Raw genomic sequence first — 22,390 nt, 5'->3', positions numbered from 1 at the left:
AGAGGCTGGGACAGCGCACAATCAATCTGCTGCACTTCTAGAAGCGCCGCCCGCTCGATGAGTGGCGGGATATTTCGTAATACGGCTCCTCGACATCTTTGGGACATCGCGATTTAGAATATGCAATTGTGAATGGGCATATGTCAAAATCAAGAATTGTCGTAAGTTCGTGACACCTATATGCTGCTACGTCATCAACAGGACTGGTCTCGTACGTTGCAGCATTAGAGCCTTGGTGCTCCCCATACATACACGAATGTTCAATCAATACTCGTCGTTCTACCTTTCACGATCGCCACTGCTTTGTCCGATACCGGTTCGATGTCGACTTCGAATGGATATGGAAAACTTGATCGGCTAACACGTGAGTGCTCCTTCTGTTTATTATTCGTTGGGACGCACCTGACCAGACCTGCAGATATATACGGAGGATTAAATGGTTTTTCTACGCCATAGCTATCCTTGGGTTTCGAAATCCGTACTGTCGCCACCATACCGGTTATAAGCATGAACACAGAATTATCTGCTAAAAAGCGCCCTGGGCACATCCTGGGCGCGGGTGTTAACAGGTTTCATTAGATGTTATGACGCACACTTGCCTCCTGCCAAAGCCAAATGCATAACTGTAAGGATCAATTGCCGTTTTATCCACGTGGATATCAAGAAAGCGTTCTGGAGAAAATGCTTCTGGATCTATGCCACTGTCCTGGTCCCGGCTGAGTAACCTATATTACAGGATAAGCCCATTTCGTGGGTACGTTTTTCCTACTCACCAGACATTAGGCATAATAATGGTGTCTTTCGGTATGTAGTACCCTGCTCAAGAGGTCAAGAAGTGTTCCTCGCCGCTCATGATTGAAAAAAACCTCTGTAGACATCCGCATCTTGTAATTTCCTTGGTGCGCCCAAAGGTGTGTTGGGGTTCCAGCGGTACACCTCCTTAATTGCCGCATTGATATATGGCAGCCGTTCCCGGTCAACAAAAGATGGCAGGCGGTCAGTCCCTACGACTCTATGTATCTCCTCACGCATGCGGGTCTGGACCTCTGGGAAGCACGCCATAGCATGCATGAAGACCAGCATGGTTCCACTTGTCTTTGGCATGGTCAGATGGATGCATATCACGGAGTTATGGAATATTCACCGTGTCATTTCCAGCTTGCAGTCAGATAACCATGTCATCCATCTTCTCGGTCAATGGGGTAAAAACGTACCTTCATATATTGACCACGCTACCCAAGGCAACTGCTGCCTTATCACTTCATCGTTTCCACTTTCCCTTAAATGATCCGAAACAAACGAAGCCGGGGATGCTCCTTGTTTAATATCCTGTTCCACCTGCTCTATCGGACGGTGCACGATATCAGACACCCGCTGCCGCCCCCTCTCAGCTATTCGCCGTATGCTGTTAAATGGGACCCAGGATGGCAGATACCATACTACATCACCTTCAGCTTAGTTGTCTGCCAGGATGAAAACTACCTTACATTGAGGAATCATATCAACCAGATAGGCCCCTGGAACCACACTTTTCAGTACGATTCGCTCCGTTTCGGCAAATTCGTCGAGGTACTGCGTGTCTCGGTTCAAAAAGATTGGAGCCGATGACCAAAGTTTCACTCACCACATTGCTTGGGGTGTCGATAGAAAACCCATAGGTTATGGACGCGATGATATGAGCCGTGGCCCTTGGTAATACCAAGTCAGGCAACATGAAGATGATTCGCAGCTGGTCTCACATATGCAGATGCTTCATGACTTCTGAGGGATATTCCACTAAATCCCTCAAAAATCTGGCGGTAACATTCTCCTGCAGCGAGTGATACCTCTTGACGGCTTCCTGGTTGACGGTTCCATGTATGAGCTTCCGTCCTTGCCTCCAATCTGGACCGTAGGGAGCGAACGACAGATTCTGTCCAATTTCGGTTTGTTTTCAGCCATAAAGCTCGCTGCTACATGTACTCACGTTCTCAATCCCCATGTATTTTGCCATCACAAACGATGGTCGATCAGAATACTTCTGCGATCTCTTCTCAAGAAGCTCGCGCATACTTCCCTCGTCGTTCAGGATGAGAATATTGTTCCCGAGAACTTTCACGTATACGAGGTCGCCTGCTTGCACTATTGAGTACACCTCCAAAGGTACGGTATTTTAGGACAGACCATATAGCTTTCTCCATTGCGAGAATGTTTTCCATGGCTCCGCCTTGGGGACGTCAAGATAATTTCCTATCAACGGCTTAGGTGGTGGACCAGGTGGTAGCGACTGAGGTCTATTCTGGCGACGCAAGCGATGCGCTATTACCCCCAGGACGAGGATGAACGGCGAGTACACAAGCCAGTCCGAAGCATTTAAAGCCATGTAGCGGGACTGTTGGTTACCGTACCCACGAACCTTCGCAATTCGTGCTTTTGTGGTATATTTGGTTGTCTCTCTTCTTTTTATCTGCCAATGAGTGCTTCTTGATATGGTCCAGTCTCGTGTTCTAGCAGATGATGCCTTCGGGCCAATTTAGCATTCCTAAAGGGCTTCACTGTGATGCCGAACCCCGCAAAACTTTAAAGAATCAAGAATAGGTCATAGAGTTGACATCGCTCATGATAAATCGGACCGAGAAGAACCAAAAGCAATATCAAAGCACTCCGGTATCCCCAGTTGTTCTAAGGCATTATCTACCACCCTCGAAACTCTGCAAATGTGACTAGCTCAGCTCAACCATGTCGTCCACTGGTTGTACTCTCCTTGCATCACTGCGGTTATCTCCCTAGCCACAATTCTATCGGATTGCTGCGATGGGTGAAGTTCGTCGTACCTAAGTGACAGGTGAGCTCTAGGTAGCTATTTTTGGGACCGATCTTTGGACTGACCATAGGAAACTGTCTGCGTCAGTACCATTGGTGATTGTACAAGCCGGTTCTGCTGTGCTGTCCACGGTGTACACACATGAATGTATGCAGCCCGTTACGTTGTATGGCGCAGTGCCATTAAAGTAGTTCTCAGGGTTGTTATACATATCGGTGAAAAGCCCGTAGGAGTCAAAAGATGCTGTGTTGCTACGTATCAGCTGCTTCCTCGAATCAGGACGTGATGTTGACTGACCAATATGAGCATCAGGGAGCGTGGGCACAAGCGCGTCGAGCATCAGGGATGTGATTTCATTCCCTGCACGCACCAGCTCCGTCATATACACGTTCCATCCAGTTGTATTGCGTTCCATGTTCCAATACGTGTTGGGGTACGAGTAGTTAGAGTATAAGATTGTCAGGTCAAGGGGAAGGATCTGTATGCGCGAGGTGAGCTCGAGACACAGTGGCCCAATGTTCGCACACTCACATTCTGCATGATGAAGTTCCTAGCACCGCTCTCGTACAAGGTCTTCAGGACGTCGATGGCGCATTGCCTGACCTCAACAATTGACGTGGTGGGGGCATCGCTTCCGGTAATCAGCGCGTTGGCACCCAGATCATTGGTTCCAATCCAGATGGTGTATATCGTTTCGTCCGGGTTCAATTCCAGCGTGCCATTATTCGTCTCATTCAGGTAAGCAGGGATTTGCCAACCTAGGCGGTCACTGTGATCAGGACAACATTCACAATCCATTTGCACATAGTACGCACCCATGATCGGAGGGTAGGGTCTGTAGGTAAGCAGGTTCGAGCATGTTGCAACCGGAACGAGCAAATCCATAGAGATTAAGGTCACCATACATCGCCGCCCATGTTGGCCAGGCATAGCCTCCGTCAGCGGTGGGGTAGTACGAGGAATCGGTGTAGGAGTCACCAAAAGTGACAAAGTTTTTGATCTGACCAGGCGCGACACCAACTGCCCAGGATGGGGTGGCGAGTGCCAATAATGCAAACACGAGCTTCACACCCTGTAGGAACGCCATTGAGCAGAAGTACTGACTTGTGGATTTAGTGAGGTCATTTTATATTGAGCAAAATATCCGATTAACGGAACTCGTATCACAGGGTCATTGCAATAATCCTGGAAAGCGGAGACAGCGCACACTTACTTGCCGCCACAACGGTCCGCTCACGAGCAGGTCAATGAGATCACGAGGGTCATATTTCGCTCCGAGAGCGACCATACTTCATCATCGGCTTTTTCTTCGTTCTAATCAGTTAATGCTCGTGACGCAAGAATCAAGGCCAACCTAAATTTCACGTTCAAGAGGGGGTGGTCATCAGTGTCGTAGTGCTTTGAAATAACTCGAACCTGTGAGTTCAGCGCTCGCAAGTCACACGTCAAGCATGCGTGCGACCATGATTTGATCAGTGAGAACACGGAATCTTGGTTGGATGCCTTCCGTGGTGGGCAAAAGGAAGACCCCAGTATAGTCAGCATCCAGAATATACCGATAATGGTCATTGTACGTGACTGTAAGTCGATGATCATACTAAGCGAATCGAGCTCGTGGCAAGTTCTGGCAGGTGAGTCGGTACCGCCGGCACCTAGTTCCCGAAGGGATAGCGGGCCATCCGTGTGCGAAAGCCAACCCCGCGGGGAAGAAGACGGATCGCATAATGATACATAATCAACATTATAGTATAAGGACGGATATAACGTTCCAGGGGAAGTCCACTACCAGCAGCCAATAAACCAATTCAGTCTAAACCATGAAGATAACAATAAACAAAGGGAGTGTTGATACTTAAGCTTCAGATCCAGTTGACTCCTTCGTCTGTTCGACATCAATGTGTTCCCACTCTCCTAAAGCTTCAGATTGTACTTGTTCAGGAGGGTCCAAACGGGAAGGCGAGACCAAACGGCATCGCAATGTGCAGATACCCTTCACGATCGTGAAGAGAATACAGTAACCAACACCTATGCCAACGATGTAAGCGGCTAAAAGTCCGTGCTGTACTGATGGATCAAGGAAACTGTAAGCTAACGGTGGGCGTTAGCGATGTTGTGATCCATGTAAAAATAAACTTACTGTAAAATCCTTGCGTTGCATGTGTTATATACGCAACACCGAGGTAACACGCAAAAAGGACAAAACATGGTACGATGTGGCTCCATGGACTAGGACCGGCATTCGTCAGGAGTATCTCAAATAGAGCGAAGCCACTATTCATGGCATGTTGGGATATGTTGGACCAAGCTAGGAATGGCCTGTCATGAGCAACAGCAGCCGGTATGAGTATACGCTGCCCACACCTGAGTACCGGGTACTAAAAGTCGATGAAGAAGCGAGTAGAGTCCAAAAAACAACAGTCACGATGATTGCTGCGAGACGTTTTTCAGAACTAGACTGAGAAGCTAAACATTAAACTCACGGAATATGGTGATGGTGGTGTACAGGAGGACGTGCAAGAGTTGTAGAATCCGTGGTCGCATTTGCAAAGGATATGCCTTCTGTCCCCGCAAAACAAATACTATGGTTTGAATGCTAGAGGCCCAGAGGTATGCGACAAGGCCGATGTAACTGAGATCAGTGAAGTAGGAAAAAAAACTGGGGTAGCATGACCAGTCGTAAGGTTCTGGATCAGACCATCTGTTGGACAATGCCAAGTCTGGCGTTTACTTACCTACTACCGTCGTGAAATCGAACAGACTCGAAAACGAGGACGGTGATTGTTGTAACGAGCGAATAAACAGCAAATAGCAGACGAAGTGCGCCGAGACTCGGAGGAGAAAAGAACGGAGATGTTACAAGCCTACATGCCGGGTCAAAGGAAGCCGAGACGCCGAACCATTCATAAGATAGATAAGGTCTCAAGCCAGTGAGTTTCATGAATGCTGTTGAAAGAATGTGAAAATAGAGGTGATTGGCTCAGAGTGTTGAGTTGAGTGAAGTCCGGTTTAAGATTTGTGGACCCCACTCGGCTGTATTAGAATATTGAGACACTTCAGGTTAGCTTCAGGCCCACCGCTTGGCAACGCTCCAAGTCGGGCCTCAACAAACCAAGTTTGGGCAGTTGTCTTCCGCTGCTCGATCCAAGTATACATCATAGGTTAGCCAAGATGTATCCCATTACGATCGCTTGAAGCCATACAGTAATTATTTTGCTTTCTTCTACATACTACGAACATGGCGATATATATTCAACGATGACGTAATACCCTGGCGCTTCGCGATTTTTGACCTTGAATTTGATATCGAAAGTAAGCTCACACCTTCTCGCGCAACATGTTGTTTGACAGCAGTAGCTGACTGACTCGCAGCGACTCGACTCATTCCGAGACACAACTGTATATAATTGCAGAGCCACCGACTATTCCCTGCGGGATATGGAGGAATACCAGGACAGTCGGACCAGACCCCAGCCCATTAAGTAGTAGGCACTCAAAGCAACATGGAGTATTCGGTGAAGCCAACTCATGACATTGAACGATAAAATTTGCGGATATCCTAGTGTGAGCTCAAGCTCAAATAGCAAGAGATCTCAATTTCAAATAGATATAATTACAAAAATGTTTGTCCCATTTTTAAACTACGAGCTCGACGAAAGAAAGCCGCCGATCTTCAACTCTGCAGAGACGCATCTGACCCGGCCACCTGTTGATCTGCCCAACTTTACAACGAAGCCTCGCAGCAAGCGGACCGGACCAACTTCATATTCCACGAACGTAACAGGCACATACTGTGAAAGCCAGACGAGGGCCTTGACTTGTTTGTGAGTTAGATTTGAGGCTGTTGAGGTTGTTGAACGTCGTTGGATAACATGTGAGTTATTGTGTTAATACTCTTTCACTAATGTTGCTCGTCTATATACAAAGTGATATGATTTGGTCCTTGGAACACTTGAACTCAAGTGGTGTAGCAGTAATACCATTCGTGAATGATCATAATGCAGTAGTCGTCGTCGTCGTTGCTATGAGAGTCAGTTGAGATATGCGCAAGGTTTGTGCAGTAGTAATACTTACTCAGGATAGCCATCATTGAAAACGCCAAAGTCACCATGCATCTCCTGTTGGAGAGAGACGAATCAAGCCAGGTTCTAATAAGAACATCGATAACGTACTGCATCATAGATTTCCTGTTCTTCGCCATCATCGCCGAGAGGGTTCCAAGTCGGGTCGACATCCTCCCACCTGCAAGGAGCTCATTGCACTGCTGAACCACGAGACGATCTCGACTCACCTGTCGATCGCATCATTATTTCTCTCGTCTCCGCGGTGACCAAAAGGCCATTCCCAGAACTTGGGACGAGGCTGTTTCAGCCTGTACAACGGCATATATTTTGCGGCAGGGTCACATCCTTGACGGGAAAGACCATAAGCAGCTTCCAAAGACCAGGTGGAACTGGCTGCTCCTCCAGCGTTGATAGCTGGTGTAACAGGCCCGACGGCTTTGAGCGTCGCGGAAAACTTTTCTGCTTCTACGCCAAGTGTCAACAGTGCAGAAGTTGAATTTGCACATACCAGACTTACGTTGGTCAGACAGATGCATCATATATGCTGCGCAAGATATCACTTCGGTGACGACGTATTTCCCTTTGAGGATATCAGGCATGGACTTGATCAGCCTGATGATGCGCTCATCGTTAGGAAGGCTACTGTATCTTGGCTTGTGCATGACCAATACAGCTGCTGGTTTGTTACCATCGAACTGCAAATCGAGTTTGAGGGCGACGTTCACTACATCCGGCATGGCGCTGCAACACAGTCAGATATATGAACCAAACACTGCATATTGTAGTGCCTACACTTCAGTAGAGGCATTGAGTTCCTTAGTAGTGACACCCCACGATTCGACGATAAAGTGGTCATTACTTGCTTCCTGTTCGATGGGGCGTAGCGCTGGATCCGCTAAGTTGATGTCGAATTTGTACTTGGATGATTGAAGCTGTTCCTGGAAATGAGGGCTGTATATGTTTCCTTCCCAATCGAATTCTCCAGTTTCATTGATGATAGTTCCATAGTCGCCCACCTAGGGTATTTGACAGGTTAGTTAAAATCAAAAAGGGTCTTTACATACCGTGATCTTTCTTGGTGGATCCCAATTGGCCCACTTAGATCTAGCTCGCTGAATGAGGTCGATGAACTTCCGTGACTCGTACTTAATCTTCATAGCAATGATATTGGAAAGTAGGAAAATTCTAGGAGACCATGGGCAGCAGAGACCGCCTTATATACATTTTGACTGGCTCTAATGTGTAACGAATGAACTTGAATGACCTCGCAAGGCTTGATCAGGTCATGATAACTTGTCTGAGTCTCACTGCAGGCTCCATGGTACGCAAATCAAAGTCAACATGAGATAGAAGTCGCAGCAATACCACGCGGAGGAATGGCAGTGCGATGGGCGTTTAAGCTGAATCTTAGCTGATATGAAAACCACTATCCATACATCCAGTGCAAGGCTGTTCTTCTTTCGATTTACCGTAAACGTTGGAGGAGAAAAGTCGGATGCAGATTAAGTTCTCGATCGAAACATCCAAAACAAGGCAACGAAAGCACAGTAGGATGAATAGATACACGTTAGTATCATCAGATTAAACGTGCTCGGACAAAGTATAAAACGAACGAACGCACCTGCTCATGATACTCATAATTAGCATCTGCGCTCGCATACTCCGTCGTTACGTCCTGCCACAGGAGGTAATGGAAGAGAGCCCAGAGAGCTGTGTGAGTGTTGGCATCATGCTAGTACTAGTAGTCAGTGTTTGGGAGAAGATGCCTCGGGCCAATAGCAATAAGAATCAGTAAAGAAGGTTGGGAAGTCGAAGGAAAAAATCGGGGAGATTAAGGTCGAGAGTGAAAAATCAAAATCAAATAACAACGATCGAAGTGTAAAACGACTGGAGAAAGATGCGATTGGAATAGAGAAAGAGGCCCAAGTATCCGAGTGATGAACAGAGAAACGAGGAGACTAAAATGAAGGAAGGAGATGACCATAAAGCTAGTAAGAACTTGAAGGTGCGTCTCAGAGGAGTACGGCCATTCGGGTAAATTGGCAACACAGGAGCGATATAAATAGATTATATAAGTAATGTGTTGATCGAGCCAACTTGAATTTGATATCAAAGTTACTATCCGTTACGGTCTATCCGTGACCTGTGACGGGCCTCTACAGCACTCAATTTTAAATAATGTGTTGATCGAGCCGGTTTTTACCAACTCGAGTTTGATATCGAAAGTTCAACAGGTACAGTCATCTATGAAGGACCACATTGGACTAAAATGTTGACTCAGAAATTCACAACTCAACTCGGTCACGCGGTAACTCAACTCGACAGTTTGCAACTCAACTCAACACGTGGTGACTCAACTCGGTCACACTCAACTTCTGCAACTTACATAACTCAAGTTGTCGACTCACCGACTGTTGAACTTGTCTGACTCAACTTGAACTCAAAACTACTTACTCACAAATTGATTTGCATTATGACAACTGTAGTAGGCTCTGCCATGAGTGGCCATTCATACGATATGGTGAAAGTGATATGAGCATTATGTACTTGGATGTTAGCTATGTTAGAAAGCAGACGGGTTATTGTAATGAGCAACGAGCTGATAAAACACAGTGATATGGACTTGGAGGGAATGAATGTGCAAATGTTAATGGAAGACATCACTGAGTGAGTACAAGACAAGGCTGAGGAACAGGTGCAACGGACAAGTGCGTGCAATGATAATGAGTATGATAACAGCGAGTAGTGCAGCAAGGAAATACAGAGGGAGAGACAAGTATGTGCCATGATAATGAGTATAGTGACAGTCAATAGTGTGGCAATGGAATACTGATGAAGATGTGAAACATTACACTGATAACGAAAAGTGCAGCAAGGAAACAGAGGATATGAAAAATTACAATGATAAAGGGAAATGTGCTGAGAAGGAGTCCTCACCGACTGCAACCAATGCCATGTGAAGGCATACATCAAGAGGGGATGCTCCTTCATCAACCTAGAATGGTGCACACAACCAGTTCATGAGTGGCGGGTTCATGAATATGTCAAGCCTAAGCATGCAGGCATGTGCAATGGGCGGAATGAGATCGGTTTCTGGCTACAACAGAGGCGGTCAGCCTTGAGAATATCATTAGCACATTATAACTTACGTTTAGATGACCATTGAACGTGGCATCAGCTGGGACATGCTGTGTAACATTGACCTAGATGTCGAGAAACTATGATGAGACACGTCCAAAAACAGAAAAGTCGCATACCATAAATCGTGCTAGAGGGTCTGCCGGCACCAAGGGAATTCCACTAACACCTTAACAAAACAGAGTGCATGGTAGTGTGGATGCATTGCTTCATCGTCATGTAGACTTTCGAATATGGAGTGACAGGGGTGGCCTTTGCCATTCAAATACTTCAGGACAGCGCGTTTGAATGTGTGAAGATAGGGAGACAATCGAGCATGAAAGTTTTCATCACCATCAACCTCAAAGCATAGCATATTCTCCAAGACATCAGCAGTTGGATGGCAATCATAGATCAATCGAAGAATGCTACTGAAACTTGGTTGTAAAATCTGATGGAGGTTTTTACTAGTATCAGTTCAAGATGGACAGGAATTAGCAGTCAACATATGTACCTCAGAGAGCGAAGGAATGGATGACGTCACATGGAGGTCAAATCCATCTTTAAAAGCCTGGTACTCTTGGGAGTTGACAAACTCATCATGGGAGTAACCGAGCAGAGCAGCACAAATCAAGTCCCGGCGTACCATTGGCCAGTGTTCTGATGGGGTGCCTCGAATCTCACCAAACTATGTTTTGAAATAAACCATGGAACATTGTCATGCAAAAACAGCAGCACTTATGTCGGTCATCAGATGAGATTGACAAATTCTTGTGATATGATCTCGGTTCACTCCATCCATGACAAGGTTGGACACATTCTCGTCCTCGGTGGGCAGTGACTTGATAATGTTGGCTAAAGTAGGGAATAGATTGTTGCCAAGCCACAAATGGTTTGATTCTGAAGTTGTCAGAGATGAGACACCATTTATGATGAAGCTCAAAAGAGCTGGCGAGATTGGGTGTGGCCCATTTTGCACCTGAAGAATGTGCAAGGCACAGAGACGACCAATGGCAAAAATGGTGGCAAGTTTTTTAGAAGAGGGGAACCATGATAGCTTGAGAGCCCAAAAGTCATCATCAAGTTCAATGCAGACGTCACCCTCTGCAAGTGCCAGATTATCTTCATTACTACCGTCAGATGTCCAGGAAACACTTTTCCGAAGGGCAGTGTGAATTACTTGTCGCATGACGCCATTACCCAAAGCTGTCAGTTGCGTTACGATGACCACTAATGTGAGGAGTCAGTAAATGCAATGTGTCTCATGAAGGAAATATATTATTTACGCTTGAAAATGCCACACAGGTATTGAGAATATGGACTTCATGTCCCCAAACAGTAAGATCATGCTTCACCAGGTTCTCCTGTCGGTAGATAGAAAGTGCCATGCAGGTTAGGATTGGTAAATTCAATATGTCCGAGTCAAGAGTACCGCCTTCACTGAGCCGCTTATAGTAATGTCGGAAGACATCATCATGCCATTAGCTGCGTCTGTTACAGTATTGGCCTCTATGCAAAGGGTAGAATCAGAGTAGGCCTGGTTGGCAGAGGAGTGAATAGCTTGTGATAGATCAAAGAGATCATGAATATTCCCTGCATGGAAAGGATCAGAGGGGCGACTGACTCATCATAAGATTGTCTCAATGGAAGCGGGTGAAGAGTTCTACCCGATCACAATAAACTGTCAGCCATGGCATCAGGTAGGAGGTGGAGAGTGGGGTGAGATGGGTGACAATGCTGGCTGCGAATGGATACTGGATGCAGGTGCAGGAAGCCACTGTAGAATTAGACTTTCAGGTGATGAGGAAGGGGTCCCTCTGGTGTCGTCCATGCTGTAATGGATGAGGCGATGCAGAACGGTCTCTGCTCAGATACCAAGGAACTCGACCAGCCAGTGTGTTGCCTGACAATGTAATAATTTCAGTTGAAGGCAATGCAGAGCGTTCACTATTCCGATAGCGAGGAACAGCACTAGTCAAGCTAGAGGAAAGACTTATATATTCTCAAATTGATGCAGTTTATCGGTCAAGATCTGAGATCTGCAGATCCGAGCAGTGAGCACTACTACTAAGTACTAGTACTGTCTCTCTGGTCCTGTCTGGCTGTGCAGTAGTATGACCGGCTGGCTGCCGCCGCACAGCGGCCTCGTGTCCTCCTGCAAGCACTGGACGGCAAGTGCCTATTCGTCCTTCAAACTAGTGCATTCCCACAACCATTCAGCAAGCTCTCCATAGCAAAATATTGAAATATCCCTATGTCCATCTATCTTCATCACGCTTCACACTCTTCATCAATCGACAGCTGGATTGTTCCGCAACCTCAAAAGCTTGGATTCAAATCCTCGCTCGTCGTCCCTCCAGAAAACTATCGCCCAAATTATTTCTAACCGCACCGTCGAACCCAGCTAGTATTTTCAATTGTTCATTGCATCTCGCTGCATACCACAACTCTCGTCAATGAGTGACGATCATTGTCAGCAATTCCATCTCTTATCTCTCACATGCTCTCTAACCTCTCTGACAGTTTTTGAAGGAACTTGGGCCAGCCTGGCCCAGGTCGCTGTCAAAGGTGCTCAATATAACTCCCGTGAACGTCAGCCTCACCCGAAAGGTTTTGGATGGGACCCGGGTTGATCTCCTTAAATACATCCATGGAATTCCTGGACACCCAGAGAAGAATCAAACTCATTTGGCTGCATGGCACTGCTGGTGTCGGAAAGTCTGCTGTTGCGTTCACAGTGGCTGAGAGGATGAGAGGTCTAAAAGTGATAGAAGAGACGAATGTCGAAAAGTGGCTAGCGGGGATGTTCTTTTTCTCGCGCAAGCACACCAAATGGTGCACAGCTAGATATTTCTTTGCGACACTTGTCTACCAGCTTGCTACCAATTTCCCCAGCATCCGGAAGGATGTGAACAGAAACTATCCACGACAATCCCACTCTACTAGACCCAGACACACCTCTCTGCAACCAGATGGAGGCTCTGTTTTCTCCAACCCCCTCCGGAAACTTCGACTCAGATTGCACAGATGTCCACCTTTGTCATTTGTTATGATGCACTTGATGAATGCCCATCCGAACCAGAGCTCACCGATCTCATCTTTTCCCTTGCACAGGCTCTTTGCAACGGAAAGTGTGCCGTCGCGTTCACCGTAGCCGAGAGGATGAAAGGTCTAAAAGTGACAGAGGAGACGAATGTCAAAAATGCGGCTAGCGGGAGCATTCTTTTTCTTGTGAAAGCACACCAAACGTTGCAACGCTTGCCTATCAGCTTGCCACCAATTTTCCAAGCATCCGGCAGGATGTGAACAGAGCGATCCGCAACAATCATGCTCTACTAGACCCAGACACGCCTCTCTGTAACCAGATGGAGGGTCCCTTCTCCAACCCCTCCAGAAACTTTGACTCAGATTGCGCGGGTGTCAGCCTCTGACGTTTGTTGTCGATGCCCTTGATGAATGCACACCCGAACCCAAGCTTACCAATCTCATCCTTCCCCTCGTGCAGGCTCTTACTTCGCAAAGCTGGCAAGTTTCCATCCCGATTTCCCTCAGCCAACGATGGATGTTCATCGTGGCATCTACAATGGTGAAGTTTAGGCTCTGGGGTGAGTTCTGCCGTTTTTCTCAATTAAAGTCGACTCCAATTCACTGGATCACGGCTCGCTGGTTCCGCATTGGCAGAGGTCTTGATGACAACATCATCATTTGTCCTCTCGAGATGATGAAAGTCAAGATCCTTGTTCCCCTCTAGTACTGTCAGGTTAGGCCAGACATCTTTTCAGATTGTACTCATTTTGATTATCGGTTCGCTATCCTTTTGGCTTCCTTCTTTCCCTCTGGTCTATTGCTATCTATTTACCCTGTACAGTCTGTATACTCCTTGCCATGCAATAGATCTGCTCATTAAAAGCATTGGACCTCTGGTGACTACACTTCTCTTGAGGCTATGTGTACTTGATTTGGAGGCTTGACGAGTTCGAAATCTACCCCTCCCCCACACTCTCCCTATCACTTGTTTCCTCGTTCCACTGACTCCTCACAACTGTATCGACTTTGACAAAATTTCTGATGAAAGCAAACGCCACAGTTCTTGCCCCCTGACTACTGTGAGTGATCAATACTGTCTGGCATTCTGATGCGAAGAGATTGAGACTGCCTTGCCGTGGTGCTAACATACTAGATTTTATTCAATCACTTCCAGAGTAAGACCTCAACACTACGAGAACTCGAGGCTTACTGACATGATAATGTTAGTGAATTCAATACCGAAGTTGGTGGCAAGGGATTGCAGCTGTCGGGAGGTCAGAAACGTGTGTATCATCCCATGACGGTGTAGAGACTTGTGTTTCTGTGGGCTCATATGGGCTCATTTTACAAATTCCGACAACTGGCCTTCATGGCACAACTTGCACCATCATCCACTATGACTTCCCTAAAGAGCACACCACTTTCCCGCGAAACGCGCCATAGGCGCGCTACTTCCCCACACAACGCGCAGCATTCCCGCACGCGCTTAGCGCGTTTCTCTCGCACTTGTTGCCCTACTCCATACGCAACTTCTGCTATGTCTCCAGTCATTGCGCATACAATGCACAGCTCTCCTGCAAAATGCGCCATAGGCGCAACACTTTCTCACGCTTTCGCATTTCGCGTTCCCGCGTGCGCGCTTAGCGCGTTTCTCGCGCTTAAGTGCACTCCATCGTGCATCATCCAGGAGCATCCATCCATCGCCCAACCAGTTCCTAGGTGTGTCCCTTTTCATTATCAGACCATATTTAGCCTATTACACTTTGTATTTCATTATGCACCCTTACTTTACATCACTTACATACTTAGAGCGCTCCCTATTCAGCCCCAGTGAAAGCTGGCTGTGATGGGAACGGGCGGTGTATGATGAGATGTGAATTACCATTTTCGTACTATGTCAGAATGTGCTTCCTTCTGATGAGTAATGCAATCTTCGCACAACCTGATCACAACGCATAACGTTTGCATCGCACACCTTCGTATTCTGCATCGCGCACCTTCGTAATTCTGCATCGCACACCTTCGTATTCAACATATTGTATCGCACCTTCGTATTCTGCATCGCACACCTTCGTAATTCAACATATTGTATCGCATATCACGCAAATTGTATCGCACAAACATTGCATTGCATCTCATATTGCGTCCAAGTCCAGTGCCACTCATTGCTGTGCAGCTCTACCCACCTTGCCTAGTAACTGCCTTGGTGTGTACTGGGTGGCAAACGGCATAATTAGGTGGAAGCTGGCATCGGAAGGAAAGTCTCAAAGTCTTGGGCATTGTCTTGGTGTGATAGTCTGGTGTGCTGTCACATTGTTATACAAGTTGCAAGGTATGTTACCATCAATTGAATTTGGGCCAACTAAGTATCATACTCATTTCATTAAGATGTTTCCGATTCCAAGTGCGGAGCAGCTCGATGACACTGGTCAATGTGTGTGTGTCTGCAAGAAATATGGGGTTTCCCATGTTGTTTCAGTAGCAACCTGGTACCGACATCTGCATGACGCTGGTACGCAAGAGGAGAAAGAAACGTATTCGATCTGGAAGAGTGTTACGAGGTGGTAGCTTGCCACCTCCGAGTCATATCCCTGGCTCTACTGTTGCTAGTATTGCTTCAGGAAGCGTCACCCGCAACATTTCAGAACCCCCGAACGTTCACAGTGATATTGTGATGGACGTACTTCCACGCACAACACAGCAAGATGATGATGACGCTGCTTGGAGAATTGGGGCGTCGCAAGCGTGCTCGGATCACGAAGCCTGACCCAGTTGACCCATGCTGAAGCTTTGGTATGTAGATTTTCACCAAATTGATCAAATGATCATTTCTAAAAACTGCATTAAGCCTCCAGATGATTTTCTCCCCCCATTCTCAAGACAATTTTTCCCCTCCCCCTCCAGACGTTAATATGGATGGACAAGGCCCATCTCCCCCTCCAGATGTTGACGTGGACGGACAAGCCCCATCTCCCCCTCCAGATGTTGACGTGGACGGACAAGCCCCCATCTCCCCCTCCGGACGTTATTACGGACGGACGAGGCCCATCTCCCCCTCCCAGACGTTGATGCAGATGGACGAGGCCCCATTCCCCCTCCAGATGTTGACGTGGATGGACGCGCCCTATCTCCACCTGCAATAGACATTGAGCGCAGACCTCGACCAAATATTAATATCGATGCGCTTGCGGAGAGTGCAGTGCTCCCTAAAATCAGGGAAACCTTCGACTTCATCCTTGCTCTAAAGCATGGATCACTAGATGACCCTATTACCAAGCTAAGCAACGATGCAATCGAATGACTGCGTAATCCACCCAGGGGTCCTATCAACATCAACAATCCGGGAACACGTCAAGTATTGCCATGTACCTATCATTGCAGCTTGCATCTCAAGAAGCTTATAATCATATACGAAGAGCAACAATACGCAATTACGCTCATGACGATGAAGACAGTATCCTGAGCTTTTATAATGTTGAAAAGCTCGTTGCGCAGTACACTGGTGTCGAGTCAATTGAACATGATATGTGTCCCGATTCGTGTTTGGCATTCACAGGCCCATATGCAGCACTTGAGATCTGTCCTCTGTGCGATAAATCACGCTGGGACCAGGGAAAGCTGCGAGCAACCAATGACCGCAGCAAGGTCGCGGCTCAGAAATTCACAACCATTCCGCTTGGTCCCCAGTTGCAGGCCATGTATCGTGATCCCGACAGTGCGCGCCATATGCAGTACCTTCATGAACACACGCAACAGATCCTTGCACAATTAAGGGCTACGCAATCCATTCCTGTAATTGACGACATTGCTGCAGGTTGGGATTACCTCGCCGCAGTACTTGCCAATGATATCAAGCAGGATGATATTGTCCTCATGGTGTCACTCGATGGCGCGCAGCTTTACGAAAGCAAGCAGTCCGGACTGTTGGATGTATGTATGGATCATTCTCAATCTATCGCCTGACAAGCGCTACCAGAAAGTGCATGTACGGCCAGGTGGTTTTATACCCGGGCCAAATAAGCCCAAAAACTTAGATTTCATTCCTCTTTGTCGGGATGCACCACCTTGCCGCCCTTCAGAAGAATGGTCTTACGATCTGGGATGCATCCCGCGACACTGTTTTCACATCTGACCTCCATCTCCTTTTCACAACTGCCGATGGCCCTGGACTCGTCTATTGGGATGGAATGGTCGGGCATAGTGGTAAAAATGGGTGCCGTCTATATTGTGGGGTGAGAGGGGAGACGTAAGACTGGCGGTAGCCACTATTATCCTGCATTGCTCAGGCCAGCGGACCGTTGTGCTCGTGGTAGCGATCATCCTGACCTCAATGTCTTTGATCTTCCTCTCGGGGCATCTGAAGGCTATGCTGAAAATCTCGAAGAACTTGTCAAGGCACCCAACACGCGACAATGGGAGGAAAAGGAGGACAGACACGGGGAATAACCAAACCTCCGCTTATCCTCGGTCTCAGCCCTTCACAGTCCCTCGGTGTTCCTTACTGTATGACTCCCGATATTATGCATCTAGCTGGCAATCTTAGCGACCTTCTCCTCAGTCTGTGGCGCGCAACCATAGGACTGCGCAGCTGCCGATAATCCAGCCACCTGGGATTGGGCTGTTCTGAAAGATGAAGACACTTGGATCGCTCATGGTGAAGCTGTCGAGAAAGCAGGTGTATACCTACCAGGTTCCTTTGATCGCAAACCCCGCAATATTGCTGAAAAACTCAACACGAGTTACAAAACATGGGAATTTCAGCTTTATATGTTCGGCCTCGCACCTGCACTTCTATATGGATTGCTTCCGATGAAATATTGGCAAAATTATTGCAAACTTGTTGCGCGGATTCCAGCTACTGTGTCAATATCGCATCACAGTTGAAGACCTTCAACATGCTCAATCACTGCTATGCTATTGGGAACAAGAATTCGAGCACCTCTACTATCAACGCAAAGAGTATCGGCTCCATTTGTGCGCCCGTGCGTTCATCAAACAAATCATCTCGCTCAAGAAACTGTACAGAAAGGTCCGCCGATCTGCTACGCTCAGTGGACGATGGAGCGAACCATCGGGAATCTTGGTCAAGAGATTCGACAGCCGTCGCAACCATATGCTAACCTCTCGCAACAAGGAGTTCGGCGTTGTAGAATCAACACTCTTCTTTCGATGATGCCTGAATTAGATGAGCCACCCAAGGGCCTTCCAGAAGGTGCCGTTGATGTTGGAGATGGGTATGTGTTGTTGCGAAACGAGAGAGGTACCCAATCTGCCCCACTGGGCAACATGCACTCGCTATCACAGCCTTTCTTCGCCATGGACAACAACTCCCTCGTATACGCAAGTGGGCACGACTTCGGTTACCAAATGGACAGACGGCACGTTCATCGTGGAGAGAAAAACTCAAACCCCTTGAGAAGACGCGCATGTCACGCAATGTCAAGGTATATTTCGAACGTCGGCTTGTTGTTGTCGGCTTTACTAACTTCAATTAATACTATAATAGATAAAACTTAACAATAAAATTCAATTCGCTGAGGTTTTGTACTACACACAGCTGCCAGTTAACGTCGCCGGACAGAACGCAGACAACTCGGATGACGACAATGAATGGCACTTCGAGAATGTTGCAGTCGTGCAGATGTACTCCATGCCGCACAAAGAACTCCTCAAACTCTCGTTGCAGACCCTCGTATCCTGCACACTCCTTGATGATATTCTGGCAATTGATGTCAAAAATATTGTTAGCGTTTATCGCAATGGTCCCGCATGAACCGACATTGCCTTCTGGAGTTACAGAGAGCCGCTTTTTTATGATGGAGCGGGCCTGGTCTAGAAATATCGAACCTGGGAGTACCATATTCTGGTTTTGATATTGGAGGTGGTGATGAGCTAGAGGATGATGATAATGACAACGGTGCTGATCTTGAGTAGTTTCATTGTCGTAACTAGTACTTCATGATAATTCTTGCAACTCGAAGCCTTTTCCTGCGCATGATACAGCTTCAAGATTATTGATTACAGGTATTACAGGTATACGGCGACTGTCTAACAGTATCATATTACAGTACAATGCAATGTATCTGTGATGAGCAACTATGGAAAAAATGTGCAAGTACAACATTGGAAACGAGTGGTAAGGTGGAAAGGAAAGGCGTGCAAGTAAAGCAAAGCGAGCATGTGCAAAGCAGAGGACGGAAGAATTCACAACAGTGCCTTGGAAAAAAATCTGATGTTTCATCGTACATTTCATCACGGATCTGCTGATAGAGGGGCCCTTTTTTTAGCCACTTCTGCTGCTATTTCCGAGTGGTAAAAAGGGTCGAACTGAATAGTGCCATGGCCGAAATGGGTCGAGCGGGGTCCTGGTTTGGGATTTCCATAAAGCCTAGTAAGTAGACGGCAAGGGGTAAACTGGGGAATCCCTTCAACATCATGTCAGTCGAAGCATTACAAATACAAAAGGACGCACATGGAAGTGGGTTCTTTGCCTTCCTCGACCTCTACTTTTATTTGCTCTATCTCATCTACCTTGATCTTCATATCATCTCCCACTGCGCTCGCAGTCATGAGTCTCTCAGCTTTGTTAGTATCTTCACTCTTGATCTTGTCACTGGTGGATTGAATCGATTCGATTCTTGCTGTCTTAGATGTCAATATGAGTCTACAGTCGTTTGAAATAGAACATACATCATATCCGACAGGCTTGGTAGTGACTTTGTGATGTCCGAGTCCTTGATACGAAAAACAATCCTCTGCAACATATCGGATAAGAAAGGTATCAGCAACAAAAAAGAAACCTCACTTCAAGGTGAGTCGGTATTTCTAGATCAAAGCAGTACATGTCCCATGAAGAGACATCACCACTAATCTCAATGAGGCCGACGCTACCAAGCACACTGATTGTTGCATTCGACATGGAAGGAAGTAAGTGAAATGAAGGTACACACTGCGCCAACTTGATAGGACTTAGTAGATAATTTTGAGGCTTGGCGGACAATTCCGACGGAGTTTCAAGGTAATATTACTGGTCTCATGGTATGCATGGCGTCTTTCTCTCGAATCTCTCCACCGTATCGACTGTCTAATATGTTTGAGAGCAGCTCATTTTCTCATGGCGGGCACAGGCAATTCAACTTTCCTCCATCAGGTCAGAATTTATTACAAAATCCTCAGTGGGGAGGGGATTTCACTCCATCCCCCCTATCTGGCGCTACACCATTACCAGAGGACCCTTTCGAATCAGGCACTTCGCATGCACAACGCTTCCACAAGTAAGTGCCCATTATATGTTTGTCGCACCAGAAATATATTTTTAGGGTGCATATATCCATGATCACCAGCAAATATCGGTCCTACAAGACCGTTGTAAGACTTAGAGCTGGAGGTGGTCAAATTGACTACCGAGCGTGACTCCATCAAGTAAGTTTATTTTTGTAAGGGAGATTCAGCTAACTTCATCACATGGCAGGGAGATGTTTGAACGGCTTGCCAGTAGTACTGGAAGGCTTCACCAGGCTGACCCTCTGCAGCTCAATGCGCCACTCATTTCCAACTCTAATCGACCATCACGCACTAACACATCCGAATGTCCGTTTCTGGGAACAGGCCGATTTTCAGAAGTGGTGTGACACTCCTGCGGGTCAAGGTCACCACTCTTCACACACAAACCTGGTCTATCTTGAAGACGAAAATGGCCGCACGGTCTCGTCACGAACAATCAAAGCCATACGAAGGGTGCTCCGTGGTGGCTGGAGCGAGCTTGTTACTCGCAAGATCGCCCCGCATTCTTGGGGTAAACTATCAGCATCTGGAAGACAATTGATCCATAACTTCATGGAGAACGAGTTTCCCCTTTTCAAACTTGCTAACAACGGATGGAAACTAGATCACCTTGCTACTACGACATACCCTGCCTGGCGCCGAAACAATCTTGACACCAATTGTGACTGGAAGTCAGGCGGTAACATCAAAAAGGAGGACGATAACGATGACATCGATAACAAATGTGCTGAGAGTGATGGAGAAGGCAGTAAGGGGACAAAACGAAAGCAGACAATCAATTCAGTTAAATGTGAAGGGATGAAAAAGAAAAGAAAAAGTTCATCATTATCTTGATTTAAATACCACATTAACGCAATTATATCTTAGTTACTCCTACTTCAAAAACACATCATGTCATGTCCCTATTGTCCCCATCTCCACCCACCTGCTCTCAGATCTCTGACGCCTGCTCTCAAATCTCCGTTGCTTGCTCTCAGATCTCCGTCGCCTGCTCTCGAATATGTGTCGCTTGCTCTCAAATCTCCAATGCCTGCTCTCCGATCTCTGTCGCCTGCTCTCCGATCTCCGTCGCCTGCTCTCCGATCTCCATCGCCTGCTCTCGAATATGTGTCGCTTGCTCTCGAATCTCTGCCGCCTGCTCTCAATCTCTGACTCCTGCTCTCGAATCTCCAATGTCTGCTCTCAAATCTCCGGCGCCTGCTCTCGAATCTCCGATGTCTGCTCTCGAATCTCCAACGCCTGCTCTTGGATCTCCATTGCCTCTCATTCAGTCAATCGCAACTGTGGATGCTATTACTTCACTCGATGCTGTGTCTAATGCAGACAAGAATATCCCTACCGAAAGCCAAACGATTCCTGCACCAAAACCTGTTAAAATTACGATTATGAATCCACTGTGAGTTCAAATGTCTGGCTATATTCGCTACTAACACAAGTCAGCAGTTCTACACTCGCTCTATGTGCCGCAAACATGCAGTTCCCACCACCTCCATCTCCCACCAGTAGTAGTCAATCCTGTGCTCGGGTGCGCAGTCCAAAAGGCGACCACAAGCACTGCTGAGCCATTGTCGAAGCCAAAGAAAGCCAAGGGGAAGATGCGTCCAAGTCAAACAAAGAATGGACGGTAAGCATATCACCGTTTCATAGAGCTGGACACTTACTACTATACACTACAGTAACTTATGTGCCCATCGCTGGCTCAAACAGATCAAACGAATGGGACGACTGACGAGTTTGGTGTATATTATATGGGCCTTGCTGAGAATCAGCGCACGGTATGTTATTCTTTGGCCCTCTTGCTCCTATATTCATCTTCACATTATATTAGGCTTACGATAAAGAGGCTGCTGAACTTGTAAGTCGCTATCTGATAGTATTTACTATACTGACGAGTCGGATGAAATTTTCATAGGTTGCCACCGACAAATGGGACAAGACTGTCGGGCAAGGCGAGATGTACTAGGCTCTGTTTTCGACCCGTTTTCAACACGTATTCTGCTCATTCGCTTTTCGATCCGTCCGCTGCATTATCGGCTCGTCTTCATCATGCTTGCAACATTTTTTCGTCAGTTTTCGAGCTGTAGCATCCCCCACTACG

General features: G+C 46.9%; 9 protein-coding genes across 9 annotated transcripts; 3 read left to right on the top strand and 6 right to left on the bottom strand.

The window, feature by feature from the left end:
- Positions 1-260: 260 nt before the first annotated feature.
- DFJ58DRAFT_861259 (cytochrome P450) lies at positions 261-2,643 on the bottom strand (the record flags this gene model as incomplete). The annotated part of the gene is made up of 12 exons (XM_041394038.1): positions 2,164-2,643; positions 1,967-2,112; positions 1,740-1,912; positions 1,625-1,688; positions 1,488-1,572; positions 1,215-1,439; positions 1,145-1,158; positions 867-1,095; positions 774-816; positions 594-725; positions 403-549; positions 261-348 (listed from the first exon to the last, which is right to left on the bottom strand). Exons 1-12 carry the CDS (start codon positions 2,360-2,362, stop codon positions 261-263), a joined length of 1,545 nt encoding a protein of 514 aa, XP_041238120.1. The 5' UTR covers positions 2,363-2,643.
- A 64-nt stretch (positions 2,644-2,707) lies between these two features.
- Positions 2,708-3,890, bottom strand: DFJ58DRAFT_733885 (carbohydrate esterase family 16 protein; the record flags this gene model as incomplete). Its single annotated transcript, XM_041386370.1, has 5 exons — positions 2,708-2,813; positions 2,869-3,046; positions 3,101-3,281; positions 3,335-3,572; positions 3,619-3,890. The coding sequence occupies 5 exons, from the start codon at positions 3,888-3,890 to the stop codon at positions 2,708-2,710; spliced, it is 975 nt and encodes a 324-aa protein (XP_041238119.1).
- A 765-nt stretch (positions 3,891-4,655) lies between these two features.
- DFJ58DRAFT_733884 (uncharacterized protein) lies at positions 4,656-5,741 on the bottom strand (the record flags this gene model as incomplete). The annotated part of the gene is made up of 5 exons (XM_041386369.1): positions 4,656-4,891; positions 4,941-5,108; positions 5,165-5,233; positions 5,284-5,459; positions 5,536-5,741. The coding sequence occupies 5 exons, from the start codon at positions 5,739-5,741 to the stop codon at positions 4,656-4,658; spliced, it is 855 nt and encodes a 284-aa protein (XP_041238118.1).
- A 1,017-nt stretch (positions 5,742-6,758) lies between these two features.
- DFJ58DRAFT_749285 (uncharacterized protein) lies at positions 6,759-8,021 on the bottom strand (the record flags this gene model as incomplete). Its single annotated transcript, XM_041387646.1, has 7 exons — positions 6,759-6,822; positions 6,875-6,918; positions 6,973-7,042; positions 7,092-7,329; positions 7,382-7,605; positions 7,657-7,880; positions 7,929-8,021. 7 exons carry the CDS (start codon positions 8,019-8,021, stop codon positions 6,759-6,761), a joined length of 957 nt encoding a protein of 318 aa, XP_041238117.1.
- A 1,838-nt stretch (positions 8,022-9,859) lies between these two features.
- DFJ58DRAFT_846101 (uncharacterized protein) lies at positions 9,860-11,369 on the bottom strand (the record flags this gene model as incomplete). Its single annotated transcript, XM_041393246.1, has 7 exons — positions 9,860-9,961; positions 10,014-10,067; positions 10,122-10,171; positions 10,246-10,432; positions 10,496-10,669; positions 10,775-11,211; positions 11,285-11,369. 7 exons carry the CDS (start codon positions 11,367-11,369, stop codon positions 9,860-9,862), a joined length of 1,089 nt encoding a protein of 362 aa, XP_041238116.1.
- Positions 11,370-12,631: 1,262 nt separating this feature from the next.
- DFJ58DRAFT_846100 (uncharacterized protein) lies at positions 12,632-13,412 on the top strand (the record flags this gene model as incomplete). Its single annotated transcript, XM_041393245.1, has 3 exons — positions 12,632-12,889; positions 13,009-13,212; positions 13,251-13,412. 3 exons carry the CDS (start codon positions 12,632-12,634, stop codon positions 13,410-13,412), a joined length of 624 nt encoding a protein of 207 aa, XP_041238115.1.
- A 940-nt stretch (positions 13,413-14,352) lies between these two features.
- Positions 14,353-15,239, bottom strand: DFJ58DRAFT_846099 (uncharacterized protein; the record flags this gene model as incomplete). Its single annotated transcript, XM_041393244.1, is given in 6 exon segments — positions 14,353-14,549; positions 14,569-14,761; positions 14,810-14,849; positions 14,902-14,950; positions 14,984-15,077; positions 15,195-15,239. 6 exon segments carry the CDS (start codon positions 15,237-15,239, stop codon positions 14,353-14,355), a joined length of 618 nt encoding a protein of 205 aa, XP_041238114.1.
- A 1,132-nt stretch (positions 15,240-16,371) lies between these two features.
- On the top strand, positions 16,372-18,781 carry DFJ58DRAFT_718750 (uncharacterized protein; the record flags this gene model as incomplete). The annotated part of the gene is given in 12 exon segments (XM_041384520.1): positions 16,372-16,886; positions 16,924-16,993; positions 17,043-17,226; positions 17,246-17,317; positions 17,483-17,511; positions 17,539-17,565; positions 17,587-17,870; positions 17,895-17,994; positions 18,034-18,154; positions 18,194-18,268; positions 18,313-18,452; positions 18,515-18,781. The coding sequence occupies 12 exon segments, from the start codon at positions 16,372-16,374 to the stop codon at positions 18,779-18,781; spliced, it is 1,884 nt and encodes a 627-aa protein (XP_041238113.1).
- A 1,691-nt stretch (positions 18,782-20,472) lies between these two features.
- DFJ58DRAFT_846096 (uncharacterized protein) lies at positions 20,473-22,255 on the top strand (the record flags this gene model as incomplete). The annotated part of the gene is made up of 7 exons (XM_041393243.1): positions 20,473-21,040; positions 21,160-21,688; positions 21,770-21,916; positions 21,969-21,976; positions 22,000-22,067; positions 22,121-22,147; positions 22,205-22,255. 7 exons carry the CDS (start codon positions 20,473-20,475, stop codon positions 22,253-22,255), a joined length of 1,398 nt encoding a protein of 465 aa, XP_041238112.1.
- Positions 22,256-22,390: the final 135 nt, after the last annotated feature.

Source organism: Suillus subalutaceus, assembly GCF_016647625.1.
Source record: "Suillus subalutaceus strain FC151 chromosome Unknown DFJ58scaffold_159, whole genome shotgun sequence".
In the NCBI taxonomy this organism is placed as follows: domain Eukaryota; kingdom Fungi; phylum Basidiomycota; class Agaricomycetes; order Boletales; family Suillaceae; genus Suillus; species Suillus subalutaceus.
This window is presented reverse-complemented; position numbering and strand designations above follow the sequence as displayed.